This window comes from Perognathus longimembris, chromosome 14 (assembly GCF_023159225.1).
Source record: "Perognathus longimembris pacificus isolate PPM17 chromosome 14, ASM2315922v1, whole genome shotgun sequence".
In the NCBI taxonomy this organism is placed as follows: domain Eukaryota; kingdom Metazoa; phylum Chordata; class Mammalia; order Rodentia; family Heteromyidae; genus Perognathus; species Perognathus longimembris.
The window spans coordinates 38,346,404-38,370,318 of NC_063174.1; the positions used below are offsets into that span (position 1 = coordinate 38,346,404).

The following is a 23,915-nucleotide window of genomic DNA, read 5'->3' on the forward strand; positions in this document are numbered from 1 at the left end:
AGCCTACACCCATAATCCTAGCTACTCAGGAAGCTGAGATCTGAGGATCATGATTCAAAGCCAGCCTGGGCGGGGAGAGTCTATGACACTCCTATCTCCAATTAACTACTAAAAGAGCCAGAAGTTGAACTGTGGTTCAAGTGGTAGAACATTGACCTTGATAAGAAAAGCTCAGGGACAGTTCCCAGGCCTTGAGAGTTCAAGCCCCAGGACCTGCACCGAAAAAAAAAAGGAAAAAGTTTTGACACAAATGAGATCCTTACATAAGATTGGACCGAAAGTACTTTCAGTTCTTTAATAGGAACCGAGAAGTATAATTTAAGGCAATATTTTTAATTACTTCAAAAATTTGTGAGAAAGGAAGTTTATGTGGGGAAAAAGAAAAGTTCAAAGTTAATGTTTACCAGTGTGAAATAAAGTTAATTTTCTACCAAGACAAAAGCTATCTTTAAATGAAGCAGAGCCAAAGAAATTACTTGATCTACATCCTGGTTAACATTATATGCAATTATAATAATCTTGGAAATAGCAAGGATTCCAGGTGGCTTGAGTTTCTCATACCCTACTCTAGCCCAGTGTTTAGAAGCTTGCTCTTATAGAACTTGGTAGAGGAGAACAATTTCCCTTTCCCAAAGGAGTCAATTGCTGAATCCATACATTGCATAGTTTGTTCTACATGTCTAAATTTAAAATTTCTCTCTTCAAAGGTATCCAGTGATTTCTAAAGATTGGCTTCACAAAGCCAGTCCTTTTAAACCCAACTGTTATTTTCACCCTGTACTCAGTCTGACAAAAGAAATAAATTTGAGGCCAGTTACAGGTTCAGGGCACCTGTGGTCAACCTTTGAAGTCTTTGGAAAAAGTCAGTTAAAAAAAGGTAAAAGGGTGCCTGTGGTTCATGCCTGAAACCCTAGCTATACATGAGGCCGAGGAGCATGGTTTGAAACCAGCCTGGGAAGGAGAGTCTATGAGACTCTTATCTCCAACTAATCAACAAAAAGCTAGAAATGGCTCATGTGGTAGAGCATTAGCTTTGAGCACATTGGGACATTGCCCAGGTTCAGGTCCCAGAACCAACAAAAAAAGAAAAAGGGGGGGGGGGGGAAGGCAAAGGGCCATCCTCACACTTAGAAAAGTCAGGAAATATACTAGAATTTAATACCAAGGATAAAAACATATGTTAACCATAATTCCCATGCCTTTGGTATGAAAGAGAAGAAACGCAGGGAAAAATCACCATGATTAATATTTATCCATACTTGGTACAAGCCCACTAATCTATGCACTTCATAAAGATGACTTAGCTAATCCTCACATTGACCATATGAGCTGGGTACTAGTATTATCCACATTCTAGGATGGGAAAACACATGCTCACACAGGTAGGTACAGTGGAGCTGGGACTCATGCCCAATCAGTCTGGGGTAAGCATCTAAGCTCGTGACTGCTATGCCACAAATTCTTAACCTGTGAAGAACACAGAAACAGAGCAAAAACTGCCTCCTTAAGATTCAAGCCCACAGTGAATATATAGCACATTCAAGACATCAAGGTCCCTGAGCTTTTTCCAGAGGATCCTCCATGTGTCTGTGGGGTGATAAGGTGAGGCCTGAAAGAGCTCCAAGTGGCCCTATACATACACTCCACTACACTGTGGACACTGGTTCTTTGCCTGCCCCTGTTTCAGGAGGAGCTTCTTATTAGCCCCTGCTCTTTCTTGTCTTTTCTCTGAACGGACATTTTAAAGGGAAGAGTATAATGTAAGTGGACCACTAATTAAGCTACCTGCTACTCTGGGAAGAACACACAGGGAGTGGCAAACTGTGCTGGTGGATTAAATTCTGTTCATCACTTCTTTTCATGAGATCTGACTGGAACACAGACATGTACTTCCATTACGTATTACCACTGTTTTTGTACTTCTCTGTCACTGTATGGATCAGAAAGCCTAAAATACTTATTTTCTAGCTCTTTGGATGAAACTTAACAATTCTTGCCTTAGAAAGTCTGGGGAAACTGAGTTTAGAAAGCCATTGTAAAGACTAGGAAGGCTGTAATTTCTAAGAAAGTACTAAGACATACAAAACAGAGAAAAGTATTTCTTATCATATTTTGAAACAATTTACCCATCTCTAAGTGAGAGGAATTTCACATCACTTGGCTCTCACCCTTCATCTCCTGAGGCAAGCTCTTTCTGCCCGAGTGTCCCTGGCCCCCATGTCCGTCCCTTCTTCTTTGGGGCCCTCTTTTCCTCTTCTTCCCCTTCTTCTTTTTGAATGACAGAGCTCCGGCCCCAGGTTTTGCTGCTTTCACCTGGTGTTACTGTAAACAACAAAGATTGGGTAAGATACAGAAAATATACAACGAGGTCCTTTAAAACTAGCATCTATCACAGCAGGCAGATATACACAGACACATGCAGGTGGTCGCATGCATGCACACACGTAGCTGGCATGCACATACACACACATACATACACATGGAAATCAGACCTCATCAGAAACTCTGTGGCCAAGTGAACCCTTACAGAAGAGTAATGGAGACCTCAGCACCGAATATTTAGCTCGGTCATAGCATGAAACATGAAAAGAAATGTGCTAAAATTTCACAAGTCCAATGTAAAGCCGGAATTCAGGCCAGCCAGGCACTAAAGTTCTAAACAGATCTGACTTAAAGAAAAAACGTTTTTTGAAAAAAAAAAAAAAAGAAAACGTTTTAATGGGTAGAACAGGATGGTGGGAGAATGAAGACGTTGTTGGGGAGAAAAGCGGGGGGAAAAGGGAAAAGGAAACAATAGAAAAATGAACTTTGGAGATATGGTAGAGCAGCTATGAACAGGAAAATAAAGCAAGCACAAGGCACTGAATGCAAACCTTTGTATTGGAACTACAACGTCCCCTCCCCCCACCCCCCACCCCTGCCCAAAAAAGCAAGAAAAGAAAAAAAGAGTAAATGAACCAGGAGATAGCAGTAAAATTAATGCAAAGAGACAAGCAGGAGGGCTAAGGTTTGCATACATATGTGGATGTATATACAAACTGCTGAGGAGAGGTGGCAGAAGTTATGGATGAAGCAAGTCAATGACTGGGTGGATCAAGGGCCAGGTTCCCCTGGTTGTTCTGGCCCCAAATTATTTGGGAAATAGCCTCACACTGGATGGCTCGAAGGCGAGGAATAATAGTAGGGCTTGCAGGAGGGCTGGAGCGGCTGCTGATAAGACTCTTCCTTTTATCCATGGTGGGGGAGGCCTGTACCGTGAACTTGTGCTGAAAATCTGCTAGGGGAAAATAAATATAATTGTATGTATTAGAACTATCCCATTATCAAATTCATTTACAAAATCTTATGTCTCCTGGCAGGCCTGAGGGAGAGGCCACAGTTTTCTGAAAGCTCTGTTTAGCTGGTAATATCTTTCAGAATTATCTCTTTTTCCCAAAGGAACATGGTAAGATGAATGTATGAAACGACACAAAATTCATTGGCTGATTGAATGCCATTAGACAATCTTCAAAAGCTCCCTGTTTAATGTATATAAAGTGGAACCATTATATATATGGAAAACATCTCATTAGCGCATGAGATCTTGTTGATTATTATAAGATGCATAATTTAAAATTCTTGGCATATAACCTTAGTACCTGCCTTCTTTACAGAGAGTTTGATGCTTCTCACTAAGTCTAAGAGGGCAGAACTAGCCCAGGTGGGACTGGAGGGATCCCAGGAAGATGGGGCAAGTGGCCCCAGTTTTAACACATTCTAAAGGCAGTTACAGTACAGCCCAAAGAATGTGATACTTTCAGCTCTGAATTTCTGAGTCCATACATACATGGACTCATATGTACATATCATATGCCAAAGAAGTATAATAAGCATCTGTTTGTTTGTGTCTAGATATCCCCACAGCTAGGGAGTATAGCTTTTACGTCTGCATCCCCAGCTACAGTGATATCTTGGCCCAGGCTAGATACTAAGAGATACTTCAAAACACCATGCTAACTGAAAAGAAAAAAGGGGGAAAAAAAGCAATAAAACCAGTAAGTGTGGCTGGGAATGTGGCTTAGTGGTAGAGTGCTTGCCGAGCATGCATGAAACCCTGGGTTTGATTCCTCAGTATCCCCTACACAGAAAAAGCCAGAAGTGGTGCTATGGCTCAAGTGGTTGAATGCTAGCCTTGAGCAAAGAGGCTCAGGGACAGCATCCAGGCCCTGAGTTTAAGCCCCAGGACTGGCAAAAAACAAAACAGAAAGAAAAAAACAGTAAGTCGTAGGAGCACATTTTCTCAATTGCATTGAATGAATTTCCTCATCTGTGCCCAAGCTGCCATTGTTACGACTTAAAATCATCCACAAATGCCATGTTCCTCACACTTCGAGTAAGCTTGCTTCCTGGGACCTTATAGAATCAGAACATACAGAACATTTTTGTCTATATAAACACACACTTCTATGGGTACGTTATATACCAAAATATTCTAATTTATAGTTTCATATTTCTTTGCATTTTCCCCAAGACTATATAGTACCACAAATGTATTTTTACTTAGCCAGTTCATTTCTGAAAGGCTATTTATAAAACTTACAAGGTAAATTCATTTTGGCTTTTTTTCTTTGGGGAGGTAGAGGGGTCTTACTATGTACTCCAGGCTGGCCATGAACTCAATCTTCTTGCCACAGTCTCCTGAGTGCTGGAATTAAAGGTTTGTACGAACTTTCTTGACTTAAATTCTTATACATGAAGTCCAATCTCAACTGCATTCACAAAATTATTTAAAGAAACCTCAAGACATTGTTTTGCAGAGCTAAATTCTTATGTCTCACATACACATAACCTGGAATCCTGCCACCCTTTCCAGTTCTGCCTACAGTGAGATGTCGTGGGTGAGCTGCTGGGCCTTACAAGTCTGTCTTCAATTTCTATAATCACTCACATCCAATGGTTCCCCTGAAGTAGGATAGTTTTTTTTTAGCAAGCCAGTTCTTCACTGAAAAGAAGGGCCCATTTCCACAGGCTTTGTTGTTTTTTGTTTTTTTAAACCTAGAACTTGAGTTTCAAAGCTGAGCCATGTATGACTCCCACAAACCTCCCTGCCACACTGGCTCTTGATTCTGCTCCTACTTCCTGCTATTACTAGCCACTGACCGGAAGGAAGGCTGATTCGGTTGCCATCCTTGAGCTTCAGCCGGCTCTTTCTGAACTTGCCCTTGCGTTTCTTCACCCGGGGCTTCTCCTGGCACAGCTGGTGGATGATGATGTTGAGTTCCCGTTCCAGGATGTCAATCTCCCGTTCAGCCAGCTCCTGTTCTCGACGCCGCAGCAGCTCTTCTTGGTTCTTTTGCTGGAGTGCAGCCCGTGTCAACTCCTCTTCCCAAGTGTGAAGCTCCTGCAGGTGAGCAGAACCATCAGAAGAAAGAGTAAAGTACTTGCTGAAGAGGGAATCTGGGGTAGAGTCTAAGCTGTCCAGTGGAGAGAAGAGGCTCAACAGTTAGCGAGTAAGTGAACATCTGACCATCCTGACTATGGGGAGAGGAAGGCTCAGGACAACCATACAAAGGACTTATCAAGAGAAGTTAATGTCATAGGCCAGGGGTTAGGGGAGTCGAGTAGACACACAAGTAACAAGGGGTTAACAGAATAATTAACGTAAGAATTATCTTGTTATTTAAAACAAGTCATACCAATTATTATAGAGTACAGCACATGCTCTACAAACACTAGAAGTTGTTTTGAGAATGAGCTTCACTTCCTGTAACAGTAGTGCCCTCTCATCCTTAGGCATCTTCTTAAAACCACAGATAGGAGTGTTTCTTCCTAGAACACACCATCAGAGGTGTGATTGGTTTACAGGTAAGATAGGGCAAGATTTTATCATACTTCTCAAAATGCAATGCAATTTGACTTACTACTTTTGAAATTTTCCATGCAATGTTTTTGGAGGGTGAATAAAACCACAGAAAGTGAACCATAGACAAGGGAACAGAATGGTTAAATATAATTGCCATTTTTCTCACTAGCATATATAATTTATTATTATAATTATAATTTTATCAATCAAAAGAAAGAGAACCAAGAGTCAATAATTTAGCAAGCCTACAAAAAGCCAGCTACTCTGGGAGTTCTCTTATCTGGAACAGTAGTAGTGTTCTTGTGATCATTCTATCAACAGTCCCAATTCATAACCCTTTCCATAAAGACATGAAAAATGCCACACAATTTCAGACCCAGGATATTTCTAGCTCTTATCCTATTTCTGACTCTGGTGTCAGAAGATAATAGCTATTGTCAACATTTAAGTATCCCTATAGAAAGTCAACCCTCCCTCTAGAAATCCATTGTAGATCCAAGTAACTTTCCAGAATCCTCTCCATTTCTAGCTGACAGGATGAGACACCTCACTGGCAGCTGCCCAAGTGTGCTCTTTCTCTGTAGATACCAAACAGGAAAGCGACTGCACCAGGATCAAGATCACACCAGCATCAAGGAGGTCATGCCCAGTGGAGAAGGTCTACTAAGTCAGTGTATTCCTTTTTTCTCTTTCTTACCTTTTCTTTGGCTCTGAGTTGGTCAAACATCTCCTGAATCTCATGTTTCCAGTCATCTTGCAGGCAGTGGAAGGAGTCTTTGGGCATTTCAAAGAAACCAGACTCCTCTATGGTAGTTAGCTGGTCCAGGATACTCGTGAAAGATGGTCGTGAGTGGGGGTCAGGATTCCAGCAGTCTTAATAACACATATGAGGAAGAGAAGGCATGAATGGACCAGAGAAAAACAAAGACTGAAGATATTAAATTATTTAACTTGTCAGGAAACTATCACTCAATTTCTTCTTCTACAAACAGAGATGAGAATCTAAGTAATCCCAAGCAAGACTCTGGAAGTAAAGTAGACTTTTACCTAACGTCACAACAAACAATAGTGCAAGTCAGATGAAAATCAGATGTACCAGTTCCCTGTTCATCCAGTTCTGTTAACCAAGAAAAAGAAGCCCAAGCAGTTTTCTGCATCAAGTACTACTACCACAAATTGCCAGGTTTCTACACAATACACAGGCTCAACAATAGCAAACTGCAGGCTAGGCCTCAATTTCCCATGAATACATTCACTACTGTTCTCCCACCTCATGGAAGGAAGAAAAGACAAAGATAAAGGCAAGCAAGTGGGAGACAGGAAAAGTCAATTTTGTTTAATCCCAGCCCAGTCATTAACTAATGGGATGGCAACTCCCTCTCACCTCCTAGACAGGGTTTGCTATATAGCCTGGCCTGGCCTTGAATTTAGATCCTCCTGTTTCTGTCTTCTGAGTGCCTTGCTCACTGTTTCTCTCTTATAAAAGACTGGGATATGACTACATTACTTTAGCTATCCTTTCTTCTTAGATGTTCTTCATTTTTACATATAAAATACTCAGCGGTCCTGAAATAAAATCTACTGTTCTTTCTTATTTTGTATTAAGTAAGACAGTGAAGTAGCAGGTTCTAGTTACTAAATTACTTTCTATTGCTGTGTTGCCACTTTTTGAATAGCTCTTCCAACTGCCACAGGCTCTTCCTTGGGTGACTAAAATTTCTATTTCAGCCAGGTGCCAGTGGCTCATGTCTGTAATCCTAGCAACTCAGGAGGCTGAGATCTCAGGATCATGGCTCAAAGCCAGCCCAGGTAGGAAAGTAAGTCTGTGAGACTCTTAACCACCAGAAAACCAGAAGTGGCACTGTGGCTAAATTGGTAGTGTTAGCCTTGAGCAAAAAAAGCTCAGAGACTACACCCAGGCCCTGACTTCAAGCCCCACAACCAACAAATAAATAAATATAAAAGAATTTCTATGGCTGATCTCATGAAATGGGTCAATATCTACCAACTGCTATAAAAGATAAATCTTGCTGATGGGCCAGTGGATCATGCCTATAAACCTAACTACTCAGGGAGCAGAAATCTAAGAATCATGGTTTAAAGATAGCCCAGGCAGGAAAGTCTGTGAAATTCTTATCTCCAATTAAACACACACACACACACACATACACACACACACACACACACACACACACACACAGCTGGAAGGGAACTATGTTTCAAGTGGTAAAGCACTACTAGCTGTGAGCACAAAAGCACAGGGAGCACAGAGACAGTGTACAGGCCAGAGTTCAAGCCTCAAGACTGGCAAAAAGAAACTCTCTCTCTCTCTCTCTCTCTCTCTCTCTCTCTTTTGTTTTTTCAAGCTAAGGGTAACTTACCTTCCATGAGTTTGGCAAAAGGTTCTGGGCATGTAGAAGGAATAGGAAGGGCAAGTTTATTCATTGCTACTCCATATGCCACGGCTAAGCCATCAATGCCTCGAAAGGGCACCTCACCAGTCAACAGCTCCCAAAGCAGTACACCATAACTAGGGAGAAGAAGAGGAAAAAGGTCATGTAAGAAACCAGTTTCAGCCTCACTGAAATAGCTCATGAGACTTTACCAAGCAATCCACGTTGGTACCAGAGTAATGAAATGGACATACTAATGTAACTGAAAAGAGAACCCACAGCCAATTAGCTAAAGCAAAGACTCTGAAATAGAGTACAGGTAGTTTCAATGTCTTATTCTGCCATTCTTGGGAACTTGCTTGAGTGAATTACTATTTCTCTCTATTTCTAATTGCTCCTCTGTAGAGAGCAAATACCACTAACAGCCTCACAAGGCTAGCTTAAATTTAAATGAACCATTAAGCTTAAATAAGTGCTCAAGGACTACAATTATTTATTATCATTAAGGAAACAAAAACAGAAGAAGCAAATATAATCTTTTACTGTTTTTACTGTTTTCAGCTTTCGAAAGGCACAGGGCTGTGCTTGCTTAGTATGTATGTACTACTGAGTTCAATCTCATGTACCAACTCTTCCCCTCCCACACACACATACAAAGAAAAAAAATACAGAAAACAGAAAAAAAAAAAAAAGAGCTGATCAGTCAACACAAATTTTGTTCCTATAAAATGTTTCTCTAGCCAGGCACCACAAGCTTGTAATCCTAGTTACTCAGGAGGCTGAGATCTGAGGATCATGGCTTGAAGCCAGCCCAGAAAAGTCCCCATGAAGCTCTTATCTCTAACCACTCAAAAACCAGAAGTGGTGCTAAGGCTCAAGAGGGTGGATAATTTTGAATATGCTGCAACTATATATGAAAAGAGAAAAAGGACCCTCAAAAAAAGCTGTTAATCAAAAGGGGAGAATGGGGAAAAAGAAACAAGGCTCTGTTAGGGGATCAGCTGGCTGAAATTAACAAGGAGGGTAAATGAGAATGAATATGGTGAAAGTAGAAGGCTTACATGTATGGAAACAGAACAATGAAACTTGCTGACATTTTCTTAGAAAAGGGATAAAAGGTACTACTGGCAGTGAGATAGATCAGAATTCATTGTATACAAGAGTGGAATTGCTTTAATGAGCTCTTCAACTCATGTATGGGAAAAAAGTTGATCTGGATGCATGATATTAGAAGAAAACACAAGTGCAAATCTTCATGACTTTGGATTGGGTAATAATTTCTTAGACATAATTCTAAAAATATAAGTAACAAAAGAAAACTAAGACTCCCATCAAAATTAACAATATTTGTGTTTCAAAGATCATCAAAGTAAAAAAATATACACAAAAAATGGGAAAAAAATTTACAAGGCTGGGAATGTGGCTTAGTGGTAGAGTGCTTGCCTAGCATGCATAAAGCCCTAGGTTCAATTCCTCAGCACCAAACAGAAAAGGCCGGAAGTGGTACTGTGGCTCAAGTGGTAGAGTGCTAGCCTTGAGCAAAATGAAACCAAGGACAGTGCTCAGACCCTGAGTTCAAGCCCCAGGACTGGCAAAAATAAATAAATAAATAAAATTTACAAATCATATATCCAGGAGAGGATTTGTATGCAGAATATATAAAGAACTCTTGCCAGGCACTGGTGGCTCATACCTGTAATCCTAGCTGTTAGGGAGGATGAGGTCTGAGAACTATAGTTCAAAGCCAGCCTGGTCAAGAAAGTCCATGAGACTCTTATCTCCAAGTAACCACCAAAGAGCCAGATGTGGAGCTGTGGTAATAGCTAACCTGGATCACAAAAGCTTAGGGATAGCACCCAAGCCCTGAATTTAAGCCCCAGGACTGGCACCAAAACCAACAAACCAATGTATATTAGTCATAAAGCCCCACTTGCACATCACCTGATTAATGGCTAAAGAAATGTGGCCTCTCTGTATAATGGAATAGTATAAAGCCATAAAAGAATAAATCTGATGTAAGCTACCACATAGACGACTCTTAACATTATGCTAAACAAAAGTACATGTTCCCTATGATCCCATTTATATGAAATGCTGAGAGCAGGCAAATCCATCAACAGAAAATATGATAGTGGATGCTAGGGAACAAGAGGAAGACAAATTGGGGAATGACTCATTAAAGTATGGGGTTTCTTTTTGGGTGGCAAAAATGTTCTGGTAATACACAATGGATAGTAAGTTGGGTTAATGATGGCCCTAATAAGATGTGTTGATATCCTATTATCTGGAATCCTAACTGGGATTTGGGTCTCTGGAGAGTGTGACCCTGATAACACTCATATCAGACTTCTGGCCCCCAGAACTATGAAAGAATAGATTTATGTTGCTTTAAGCTACCTGATCCATGGTATTTACTACAGCATCCTGAGGAAGCTATTAACAGCTTTATGCATCAGGAAGCACTGACTGCATATATCAAGGTAAAGCACTTGTCCATGGCCATGAGAAAGTATATACTTTGTAGCTGCTCATTCTCCTCCATTGATGAAAAGAAAAACAAAAATGTTTGTGCCAGTACTGAGGCTTGAACTGAGGGCCTTACTTTCTTTCTCTCACTAGGCTTTTTCATTCCAGGCTGGAGCTCTACCACTTAAGCCACACCTCTACTTCCACTATATTTCTTTTCAGTTTCTTGTCCTTGTGACCTCTGATGCTGACATTTACTAAGGGGAAAAGTTGTAACTTGTAGTTCTTGAGGCACACTTAGGACGTAACTCTTCCCATTTCTAGGCCAACATCCAAAAAGCAGAACCTTGAGAGTAGAATGACTAACTGGATAATTACAGAGATTAATTTCAAAAGCCACCAAAAAGGAAAAGGAAAGAAGTAGAAAACCAATAATACAGAGGATATTCATTGGGTCTCCCTGGACAGCAGTAAGAAGCCCTGAAGTTCAGCACCATTGCTGAGTGAGCCAGGCTGACTACCAGGGAAAATCTCCAGGAGTGACTGAGTGCCCTCACCATCCTACAAGGAGATGGGCACAGGGTGTCCTTTTCTCAGGAGAAATCCCCAACACAAAGGGGTCTGCACAGAGTGGTGCTTGCCACAGCAATATAGGGATTTTCTTTGGTAGAGGAAATCCTCTACCAAAGGCTGTGAGCTGTCCCTCAGCACTATGGTGGGAATTAGCACAGACAGCTCAGAGGGGCCACTCAGACCTGCTCGGGTTGTCTTGGATTCTCTGTAACTTCCATTCTTCAAGTCCTGAGACATGTGTTCAAGGCAGGCAAAACAGATCTGAAACAGTGAGTGGCCTCACACCTCTAGTCCTTACCTCCACACATCACTGCCTTTGGAAAACATGGAGGCACGAATGACTTCAGGTGCCATCCAAGCATACGTCCCTGCTGCACTCATCTTGGTGGTCCGGTGCCATTCCCGAGCCAGGCCAAAATCAGTGATTTTCAGAATCTTGTTGCTCAGGTCTCCATTTTCCACCTTCTGCAGGATCAGTACTGGGCAAGAACAGAAACCAGATCTGCATTAATCACAGGGAAACCACTGAACACAGTGGCCTCCTGCTACCCTCCTGGACACTCCTGCAGGCCCCATCATTCTGCTATAGTGGATTGATGGTAGGATCCACTATTTCTTAAACACTGAAAATGCACTCATTTTTTTGCCACATATTTTCTAGGCATTATCTCTCACTCTCACCAGAACTTTAGATGGTAGGTACTACTAATCAAAAAATGACATAGGAGTACTCAACCAGTAGTCAATACAGATATTGCCAAATCTTGGGGAAAAAAATTCAGACTCTACAATTCTTCTAGTATTTAGGATACGTACTCAAGCTATATTGCCATCTTCATATAATGAAGAAACTCTTACATAAAACTGCTAAAAATCCCAGGGCCACTAATGAAGCCTAGGCTGAATCTTAGGCCATATGACACTAGAACCTGCTTTCTTAACTCATAGGCTTTTCACATCTTCTGGGAGAAGAGCTGTGTTACAGGGATCTTTCTGAGAGCAGCAGCTACTTTAGTGTCCTATCTACCAAGGTATCTCTAGTTATAACCACTTGCAGGCCACAAGGGATGGAGGTGCATGTTTGATTTTCAAGGTTTCATACAGTGTCTGGACACTATCCATGAATCTCGCCACACTTTCCTTATGCTTTTCAGAGAAAACATATCTATCCGGCTCCAAAGATTTCTGCATAAACCAGAAACACCCTAATCCACTAAGAAGTGGTTGAAAAGTTGGGAAATCAGAGACAAATATATGTTTGCAGCCATGATGTAGACAGAATGTGCTATGCAGAAGTTGGTACATTGGTGCATTTTTTTCTCTGACCATAAATTACAGCAAGCTCTAACCCTGAAGCACTGTAGTGGGAGGCATCTTGGCTGTCCTAGGCCACCTCACCTTTGTGAAAGTCTCATTCATAAACATATCCTTATAGGAGCCAATCTCACAAAAACACCAAAAGCATGAATTTATTCAAGTACTATAACACAATGCCTTAGTGGGCAGCTGGGGACTCTCTGGACATATAGAAAGTAAGCCTCTGTTTTCCTAAGTGGAATAGTTCCAACTACTCTAAAGGAGCATGACCTCTCATGAGCCAGACACTGGGCTGCTCAGACTTCAGGGCTCTGAATGCAGGATTTCATCAGGACAGGAAGTAAGACTCCCTCCTCCTCATCCCTGCTACTCAAATCCAAACAGTGAGTGTTGACAAGGGAAACTGCAGGAGACAGACTAAAAACTAGAAGAAAAGTTAGGCCTGCTTTGTCTAGCCAGATCTGTCTGGCAAACTGAAGACTATGAAAGTAGTTCTAAGCCCTAAGTGCCGGGTTATCCCAGAGGACTCCTGACTAGTCTGTCCTTCCTGGTTTACTCTCCATTTTGCTTCTGGTGAAAGTTATCACCTCTAAAGATGTATTTCATCCCAACACTCTCTGAGAGCTCAGTCTTCCAGAAAAGAATCTAGGACAGTGGCACTTTGGATGGATATTTCAGGGCAGGGGTGGAGTCTCACAGCCACATGGCTCTTTGGCTATCCAATGAATTATCAGAAATTGAAAGGATATAAAGCAAACTGCTTTATGTTCCTATGTGCTTCTCAGAAAAGCAGCAGCACACAGGATTACTAGCAGTTACAAAGCTGATGGCACAAAATAGCCCCTCCTCAGACTTAATGGACTATAGCCTCTTCCCTCACCCTGACTCCTGGCTTCCTTCACCCTGAGGAAGGGCCTCAAATGCTTAGGCAAATCTAAAAAGAGAGAGGAGGACAGAGGAGGGGAGAAGAAAAAACAAATAACAACAACAAATCCTTTCTTTAGCTCATTTATTTAAAAAAAATCCAATCTTATGTGGTAGACAGCTAGCAAGTAGACATTAAATAGCCAGGCAGGTGTCACCAAAGAAACCCACCATTTCCCCTGCAGAAGCAGCCACCAGGCACTGCTTATCTTCTGACAAGCCCATACCAGGATGCAGAAGGTGGAGTTCTTCTCCTTACATACTCAGTGGGACTCAGTCTTGTCACATCAAACCCCCAGGTGGCTGGAGCAGGGTGAAGTGGGTAGGAAGAAAAAGCTTCAGGATGATCTGTCTGGTGAATTATTAAGGATGGCAGATGGAGGGACAAGGACCAGCCAGAGAGTCTGTGTGAATGGGAATGACTGAGACCGTTCAGCCGCAGGCCAGCTCCACCTAATTCCCATTAGTGCCTGCTGCCTGGCACCGGGGTGGTCTCTAACACCTTCCCTGACTGCTCAGGTCTCTGAAGGCATCTGATTTAAGAATGCTTGACCCAGAGATCCTACTCTCATCGAAGAAGAGGGACTACAATCAGAAAGCAGCTAGAAACTTAGCAACAGGTATCTACCAAACACTGAAACTGATAGTTGTAATTTTGTTAGTGTTTTCTAGACTTCTTTTATTTCCTGAGATTAAATCTATATAACATAAAATTAACCTTTTAATTTTTTTGATGATTGCAGGGCTTGAATTAATCTAATCACTCATTCCAACTTGTCTTGGGAAACAATGAAATTAATTTTATTTATTTATTTATTTGGTCCATCATAGAGCTTGAACTCTGTGCCTGGGCGCTGTCCCTGAGCTCTTTTTTTCTCAAGGCGAGTGCTCTCTCATGTGAGCCACAGAGCCCCTTCCAGTTTTTTGGGGGTAGTTTACTGGAGATAAGAGACTCGCGGAGTTTTCTGCCTGGGCTAGCTTCAAATCAGTCCTTATATCTCATCCTCCAGAACAGCTAGGATTACAGATGTGAGCCTCCAGCAGCAGGCTAAGCTTTAATGTTTTTAAGACTAGTGAACTTTTTCCATAACATCTGAACCTATTTTACAATTCCGCCAACACAATGAGGATTCCCACATATTTTCTAACACTTCGTTTCATTATAATAACTTATTATTTACTATTGTTATTATAATTACATTGTCATCCTAATGCATGTGAAGTAGTATCTCATTGAGATTTTTGTTTCTCTAATGGACTAACGATGTTAAGCATCTTTTCATATGCTTGTTAAACATTTGTTTATATTCGTTAGACAAGTGTCTACTCAATCCTTAACACATCTTTTAAGTGGGTGGTTTAGCTTATTATTGTTGCATTATAAGAATTCTTTAGGGGCTGGGAATATGGCCTAGTGGCAAGAGTGCTTGCCTCCTACACATGAAGCTCTCGGTTTGATTCCCCAGCACCACATATATGGAAAACGGCCAGAAGGGGCGCTGTGACTCAGGTGGCAGAGTGCTAGCCTTGAGCAGGAAGAAGCCAGGGAAGGTGCTCAGTCCCTAAGTCCAAGGTCCAGGACTGGCCAAAAAAAGAATTCTTTATATGTTTCTATATCAGACTCTAATTAGACAGGATTTTAAAATAATTTTTCCATTCTATAGACTGTCTTTTCACTTTCTAAAATCCTTTGGAACAAGTGTTTTTAATTTAAATGAAGTCACTTGATTTTTTTTCCCTTGTTGCTCATGATTTTGGAGTAACAACTATGAATCCATTATCAAAGCCAACATCATAAAGATTTATTTCTAGGCTTTCTTCTAAGAGATCTTTTAGTTCTTTTGGGTGGGGGGAAGTACTGAAGGTTGAATTCAAGGTCTTGTACTTGCTAGGCAGGTGCATTCCTATTAGAATCATGCTCCCAGTCCTTTTTGCTTGATTTGAAATAGGAACTTGTATTTATGCCCAGGCTGGCCTAGACCTTGATCCTCCTATTGACATGCCTGAACTGCTGGGATAATGGTACACACACTACATTTGACATTTACTTAATAAGGAGGAGTTTGGTGAACCCTTGTGCCCAGACAGGCCTCTCTGCTTCCTGGCTGTGATTTTAGTTCTGTTCTGTTCTTTTATTTCTTTCTTGTGCCAGTGAGCTCAGGGTTTAGTGCTGTTGCTTTTTTTTTTTTTTTTCACTCAAGGATGGTACACTATCACTTGAGCCCATACCTCCACTTCTAGCTTTTGCTGGCTAGCTGGAGCTTAAAGTCTCTCGTATTTGTCTCCCAGGCTGGCTTCGAAGCTCAATCCTCACATTTCTGCCTGGTAAAAGCTAGGATTACAGGTATGAGCCACTAGTGCACGACTCTACATTGACTTTTTAAAAACTGACTTCATAAAGAAATTTTAGATCACTATTGTAAAGTGAAAAGCCAAATATTCTAACATGTGAAAAATGTACAAGTTAGAGGAAAAGAAAGTAAGTACTTGCCTAGTGGCAAGAGTGCTTGCCTCATATACATGAAGCCCTGGGTTTGATTCCTCAGCACCACATATACAGAGAAAGACAGAAGTGGTGCTGTGGCTCAAGTGGTAGAATGCTACTAGCATTGAGCAAAAAGAAGCAGGGGGGGAGGGGAAGGGGGAGGGGGAGGGGGAGGGGGAGGGAAGGGAAGAGGGGGGAGGAAGAGGAGGAGGAGGAGGAAGAAGAGGGAAAAGAAAGAAAGAAAGAAAGAAAGAAAGAAAGAAAGAAAGAAAGAAAGAAAGAAAGAAAGAAAGAAAGAAAGAAAGAAAGGAAAAGGAAAGAAAAGAAAGAAAGGTACATTTCAGTAGCCCTTACTCATGAGCAAAGTTCTGAGCCTAAGGCTTATGTTCTGTTAGAAAGTGAAGATTGTGAATATCAGCACTGGTGGCTTACACTTATAATCCTAGCTACTGAGGAAGCTGAGATTTGAGGATTATGGTTCAAAGCCAGCCCTAGGCAGGCAAGTCCAGGAGACTTTTATCTCCAATTAACCACCAGAAAAAGTAAGTGGTGCTGAGGCTCAAAGTGGTAGAGTACTAGCCTTGAGCAAAAAAGCTCAGGGATAGCGCCCAGGCCCTGAGTTCAAACCCCGTGACTAAAAAGAAGAAAGAAAAGAAGAACAAAAACCAAAGAAAGAAAGAAAACATCAGAGAGGAATAAAAGGCAAACTAGCACCAAAATAAATACTGATCCTCCCCATACATATGCTGAATGGGATTAAGGATATTTAATGAGGTTGGAAGTATGTCTCAGGCTATAGGTCCTGGGCAAAAAAAGGGGGCAGGCATTTAATGTGGACTACTTACAGGCTCAAGGACATCCCCTGCTAGGAAGTCAGAGGGAGAAATAGGGAAAGGGACAGAGTGTACACAGAGAGTTTTAGGATCCTCACTTATCATTTAGTTGGAAGCTGGGCTCTCAAAACTTGGCATTAACTGAGGACATTCCCCTAATGGCAAGTTGGGCTTTGGTTGAGATTTTCAGATTTTTCTATTAATGCAGGGGTCTCTGATTTGATAAATGCTCTCTAGAATGTATGGAATTCTCTAGACTTTCATTTGACTTCAATGATTCAGTCTCATCTCTCCCAGATGATATAACTAACTTGTTTTGAGATTTTTTTTTGTATGTGGGTGTCTAAAGAATTATAAAAAGGGTGTATTAAATTTTATGTTAAAGATGAAGAGCCTAGCTCCAGTCCCTTTAGAAGCTTCACGTGCCCTTCACCATCACATCCCTTCTCTCTCCTCAGATGTCTCTCCCCAGAAGTCTCAACATTAACTAACACTGAGGGGTATCCGGTGAGGGGAGGGTTGGGGATGGGTACTGAACCCAGTCTTTCACATGCTAAGTACTCACCACTGATCAACAACCCCAGCTCCACAATACTGACTTCTCTTTGTGATTTTGCTGTATATGTATATACATCCTTAAGAAAGATATTGACTTTTGAAAAGAGAACGGCAAGCAAACACAAGAAACTGAGTGTACTTCTTACCTAGAGCCACCAGTGAACACACATTGTAGGGCTTAAAACAAAAGAAGTTTAATCCTTTCACAGCTCTAGAAGCCACGATGAGGGCAGGCTCTCACCACAGCCTCTAGGGAAGAGTCCTACCTTGCCTCTTGTAGCTTCTAGTAACTGTCAGTATTTCTTAGTGCTCCTTAACTTATGGCAGCACAACTAACCTCTTCCTCCATCTTCACATAGCCTTCCTCTGCACCTATCTCTGTACCTTCACAGTATTCTATTTCAGCTGTCTGTTTATAATGATACTAGTCACCAGGTTAGGCCTCATCCTAATCTAGTATAACTTCGCCTTGGCTTCATCTGCAAGATTTTATTTCCAAAGTTCACAGGTTAAGATTTCAAACCCCCCTCCCTTGAGTAGGAGGCAAAAATTCTATCAATACTGTGTAAGAGCTAAAATATTGCCCTTGCTGGATAAAACTGAAAAAGGAATAAATGGAGTCTTGTCATACTTACAGAGAATTTACAAGAGTTCTTTCTGGCTGGGTGCTGGTGGGTCACACTTATAATTCTAGCTACCTGGGGAGCGAGACTGGGAGGACTGCAGATAGAGGTTAGCTCACATGGTCCCTTTCTCAATGAGAGCTGGTTGTGGTGATGCAGTCTATTATACTAGCTACTACAGCAAGTGTAAGACGGGCAGATCCTGCCCAGGAGCATGCCCTGGCAGAAAGCAAAACGCTATCTCAAAAATAACCAGCAGAAAAACAACTGGAGGCGTGACTCAGCAGTGAGAATGCCTGCCTAGCAAGTTCAAAGCCCAGAGTTCAAACCCTAGTACTGCCAAAGAAAAGAGAGCTCTTTCTGGGAAGGTCAGTAGGCAATGCCATGAGAGAATCCTAAGAAAATAAGGTAGGGAACTATAGTAGGGCCAATACTGGACATCCATCAGGAATATGGTTGGGACAATTGGGCTCCTTTGTATTTTCTGTTTCCAAATTCATCGGGCCTACCTCATGTTCTCAGGGTTGGGCAAAGAAAACACTTCCAATGAGAGTTAAATGAGTGTCTATTTGATCTGTAGGACAAAAAAGGAGCTTCATCAGCACCCCAGCCAGCCAGCCAAGTACAGATAGGAATCTGGAGCAGGTTTCCCCAAGCAGTTAGTACTCAGTGGATGGCACACTACCAGCAGGTACATTGGTGATGGCAGCCGGAGTCATGCTGCTGGGCTCTAAGCTGCCATCCTCCAGGGATGGTGCAGAGGGGTACCCTGGCCTCTCCCCTCACAATCCTTGGGATCATTTCCCTTCCCTCCTGCATTCTTTTCTGTCTCTGGAAGGTACTTTTGTCAGGAAGTGAAAATACTCTAGCTCCATTTTTGGTATAAAGATGGTTTGAGATTTTCCATCATAACTTTGAAGACAACTATGCTTTATTTTCTTGCTTCTAACTGCTGTTAGAAAGCACTGAGCCATTTTGCTTCCTGATCCTCTCTGTATGTGACATCTACCTTTTTCTCTGTGGTATTTATTTTCTTCTATTGAACTCCAATGTTATAAACTCTCAGATAAATGTGTCTTGAAAGTTCTTAGTGAGCCAGGCACTGGTAACTCACATCCTAGCTACTTAGGAGGCTGAGATCTGAGGATTGTAGTTCAAAGCCAGCCTAGGCAGGAAGGTCCTTGAGAAAAAGAGCTGTAGCTCAAGTGGTAGAGTGCTAGTCTTGAATATAAAAGCCAAGGGGGGCTGGGAATGTGGCTTAGCGGTAGAGTGCTTGCCTTGCATGCATGAACCCCTGAGTTCGATTCCTCAGTACCATATATACAGAAAAAGCTGGAAGTGCCACTGTGGCTCAAGAAGAAAGAGTGCTAGCCTTGAGCAAAAAGAAGCCAGTGATAGCGCTGAGGCCCTGAGTCTAAGCCCCAGGATTGGCCAAAACAAATGAATGAATGAATAAAAGCTGAGGGACAGTGCCAAGGCCTTGAGTTCAAGCCCCAGGTCCAGAACAAAACAACAAAAACCAAAGAAAGTGCTTAGTGAATATGGTCAAATCTGAACATTCATTGTATTGTCTGTATTTTTCTCTCTGGAATCTCTTTTATTTGGATAATGGGCTTTCTAGACCAGTGCTTCACTTTTCTTACTTTTCTCATCTACTTTTTCCATCATTTTGCTCTTTTGATCTTCTTTCCAGGATGTGGCACTTTGTCTTCTAAAACTTTCCTTCTTAAAAAAAAAATGTATCACAGCCATATATTTATATATACACTACTGGGATTTGAACTCAGAGTTTTAATAATTCCTAAGGTATATTTTTCTTTTCTAGTTTTTATATTTTTTGGAGTGGGAAGCACAAAGGCAGCTGTTTTTGTAATATGGGTATGATGTCTTCTCTCTTGCCTAGGTGTAGTACTTAAAAAATATTTAAAAATTATTTGTTTTTCTGGAGGCACTGGGGTTTGAATTCAAGGCCTTATGCTTGCCAAGCAAGTACTCTACCATTAAGCCAAACCTCTGGCCACATGCTCCCCCCCCCCCCACATACCTTTGTTGCCTTGCTTCTTTCATGTATCTTGTTTTAGCTGCTTTTCCAATTTGTGCTTTGGTCTCCAATCTACTTTTCCTTAGAGATAGGGTTATCTTTGGCTGTCTGTTCATGATTAAGTACCATAATTGTGTTTATATTTAAAGAGCGATCCTAAAAGTTTTAAAGGAACATACTGAAATACTTAATATGAAATTGCAGGACAATGAGGATGTTGGAGCTTTCCTTAACATCAAACTAATCAAGGGTGGGAAATGAGATGGTGACGGAAGGAGGAAAAATATCCATGAGTTGATAACTGTTAAAACTAAAAGATGAGTAAGAAGGAGTTCATTGGGCCATTTTCCTTCCATGCATGCATGTTTTCTATAGTAACTAGTGGTAAGGGTAGAGGGGGGAGAAAGGAGAGAAGGGAGAAAGGAGAGAAGGGAGAAAGGGAGGAAACAAAAAACTAACTAGGACCTCTGGGTACATAAGATGAACTAACCCAACTGACTGTAGGGAGAAGAGGCAGATGGAAGGGCTAGTGTCTCAGGTCACTAGGCTCTTGGGCTCCTCACAGCACTCTTCTGATAGGAAAGTAAAGGACAACTGCCAATGCACTCAGCCTCAAGTTATGGGGAGGGTGAGGCTGTCTCAGCATGCAGGCCTTATTACATAAAGTTACTGCATCTCTACTTAAAAAAAAAAAAAAAAAAAGTTGGTCATGGGGCTTAAATTCGGGGCCTGGGTGCTGTCCCTGAGCTCTTTTTGTGCAATGCTTCAGTGCTACCATTTTGAGCCATGGCTCCACTTCCAGGTTTCTGGTGATTAACTGGAGATAAAAGAGTCTCATGGATTTTTCCGCCTGGGATGGCTCTGAACCAAGTTTCTCAGATCTCAGCCTCCTGAGTAGTTAAGATTACAGGCGTAAGCCACTAGCTCCCGGCCATCTCTACCTTTTAAAATATAGCATTCCCATCCTCCGCTGAGTCTCGTGTTTACAACATGAAATTTGGTTCTACCAGTTAGGAAACAACATGAACTGGAGAAGAAAGAGATTTGTGGGCTTAGATTTGTATTTCATACACCACCACTTAATCTATTTTCTTTTAGCACACCCTTAAATCCGACTCTAACTAGTGCCTATCTACTGGTTTCTAGAGTTCTTAAGTTTCTGTGGTTAACACAAAACCAAATCAAACAATCAAACTTTTGATTTCCTGCTGTCAGTTCATCCATTCCTATTCCACCTGCTTTCCAGCTTCTAAAACTTAGCTGCTGCTGTCCCTTCTCTGTTGCACCTTTGGGGGTCAGCTGTCAGCTTAGATGGTCCAGGAGGAGCAGAGGCAGATGTACTATTTGTTTGTGTTTGGTCTGTTTCCTTAGTGTGGCACCCTGCTTTGTTTCTGTTTGGAGAAAGGAGAAAAGTGATATACATAGTCTGTTTCCAAAGGCACCTGTGAAGGTTTCCAGCCCTCCTTAGTGCTTTTTCACCTCTTCCAATAAGCGAAATCCAGACTACTGCTGGCTCCTGCTAAGGCTCAGAGCTCTAACACCAGATGTAGGACTAGAATTGTGGCTTAGTGGTAGAGGACCTGCCTAGCAAGTGTGAAGCCCCAACTTCAAACCATAGCTCTGACAACAAAACAAACCCCCACCAGGTCTGTATCACCGCATCCTCTCTGAGGATCTCTGAGCTGCTGCAAGGCAGGAAGAAATCAAGACATGGACCCAGGATGTCTGGGTTCTGGTTCCATTTTTGTGTGTGCTCTTCAGTGGGACCCCATTTATCTCTGTCATTATCAAAATCTTGAGTTTCCTGAAAGCAATGTCAATCCTTCCTGGGGACCAGCCAAGTTCCACCATCTGTCTAAAGGGAAGAATAGCTAAATCCAAGGGCAAAGAGCCGTTAGGCAAGGTGACGCTACTGTAGGGCAAAGCTACACTCCTGCAACACTGCAGGTCTTAGGGCGCCTGTCTTAGTACTTGAGACATTTATTGCCAGCAGCACCATGTCTCCAGAGGAAGGAAGGAAGATGATCTTGGAACTGCATCTGCAGCTGGCAGCCTGGAATGCCAACAAAGCAGCTACTAACACAGAATGGCCTCCACTGGCTGACTCAGCAAGAGCTACATGAAAAAGCCTGACTAGGGACCACCACCAGGTATGATGAAAGTACAGCCAGTATGCCTCCCCCAGCCTCTCCTGGCCCTGTGCCACCCCTGCCCTTCCAAGACAAGGTCTTGCACACGGAGACAAGGACTTGCTTACTGAGGCAAATGATTCATAGCCTAGACTCCTCGACTCCAGACCTCAGCAGAGGTGTGGTGCTGCCTGGAGCCAGCAGGGAGATGCCAGCCCCGGCCATGGCCCAGTCAAGCTCTATGTTGTCAGCAGAGCTGTGTCAGGCTGTTGACACAACCTGCAAAGCTGTTCCCCACAAGCACACAAGTAAAGACAACCAGAAGTCCCGTCAAAGAACTAGGGCAAGGTGGAAGAAAGCAGATTCTTTGAGACTTACAATATATCCCTCAATGCTGCACAATACCAAAAGCAGATATTATCGCTCCTGAGGCTCTACCCATCTGCTGCCTTCTTACATCCACACAAGAATCTCAAGGCCTCCAACTCCAGAGGCACAAATGGGAGAGAAACCTCCAAATATGGGTTAAAGCAAAAGGCCTGAGTCAGCAGCATGTAAGAGAAAGAGAAAACAAATTGAAAATGCACAGAAATGGACTGCTGCTACATTAGCAACCCAGCAACACTTCATAGAAAGCTAACAAGGGATTAATGATAGGAAAAGGGACCGAAATTTGTGAGTCACACGGCTAATCACAATGGTTATTGTGCCCTCCTCCCTCAGTAATAGCATCCACTCATAACAGGAATGGCATTTCCCAGTCTCCTCCACCAAGGTGTAGCCAGGTAACTAAGGAGTGGTATGTGGCTGCTTTTCATAGCCTGCCTTAAAAGAGAAACCTGCATGGGTCATTTGGCCCTTGATCTTCATCCTTTTCTACATGTGCTGCCTGGAAAATGAATGTGACAGCTGGACATCGAGCTACCATCTTCAACCATGAGGACAGGACTATGCTCAGCTGGCAGAGCTGTGAGCAGGAGAGATGTCACACTGGTCAGAGGCTCCCTCCCACAAGATGGTCACATATAAGAAGAACAGGCTTCCTTTTTTTGGTCAGTAATGAGCCTTGAACTCTGGACCTGGGCACTGCTGCTGAGCTCTGTAGCTCAAGGCTAGCGCTCTACCACTAGAGTCACAGCACTACTTCTGGTTTTTGAAAGGTTTATTGGAGGTCAGAGTCTCTCACAGTCTTTGACCAGCATGGCTTTGAACCTCCATCCTCAGATCTCAGCCTCCTCAGTAGCTAGGATTACAGATGTGAGCGGCCTCTTCTTACTTCTTTTAGTCACTATTACTTTAAGTATCTGTTTCTCATAGCTGACCTGATCTAATTAATACAAAGTACAATGACGAAAATCTCTTTAAGGCAAAACAGAAATATAATTTATGATGGTACATGCCTATAATCTCAGGAGCCATCAGGAGGCTGATAGGAGAACTGAGAGCTTGAGGCCAGCTTGAGTTACATACAGAAACCCTGGCTAAAACAAAACAAAAAAAACCTCACAAAGTAAAACAAAACAAAACAAAAAACCCAGAAACAAATGTGCACAGCTAAAAATTTGGCCTCTCTGCATGTCTATAAAATGAACTAACCTGAGACATGTTTCAGCTGAACATTTTTAAAGTACTGTGCCTCATTCTATAGTAAGTTTTGACTTAAATCTATTTTTTAAAAGGTTCATATGTGGGGTGCGAGTGCCTCATGCTTGTAATTCTACCTACTCAGTA

General features: G+C 42.1%; 1 protein-coding gene across 1 annotated transcript in view; it reads right to left on the reverse strand.

Annotated features, from left to right (window-relative positions):
* The window catches only part of Map3k9 (mitogen-activated protein kinase kinase kinase 9), a 54,519-nt gene that overhangs the window by 6,731 nt on the left and 23,873 nt on the right, over window positions 1-23,915 (reverse strand). Inside the window, exons 3-8 of the mRNA XM_048362365.1 lie at window positions 11,573-11,753; window positions 8,224-8,372; window positions 6,540-6,715; window positions 5,140-5,380; window positions 3,152-3,274; window positions 2,169-2,322 (exon numbers count right to left, since the gene is read on the reverse strand). Of these exons, the coding sequence (XP_048218322.1) occupies window positions 2,169-2,322; window positions 3,152-3,274; window positions 5,140-5,380; window positions 6,540-6,715; window positions 8,224-8,372; window positions 11,573-11,753 (1,024 nt within the window). The remainder of the gene's footprint in view (window positions 1-2,168; window positions 2,323-3,151; window positions 3,275-5,139; window positions 5,381-6,539; window positions 6,716-8,223; window positions 8,373-11,572; window positions 11,754-23,915) is intronic.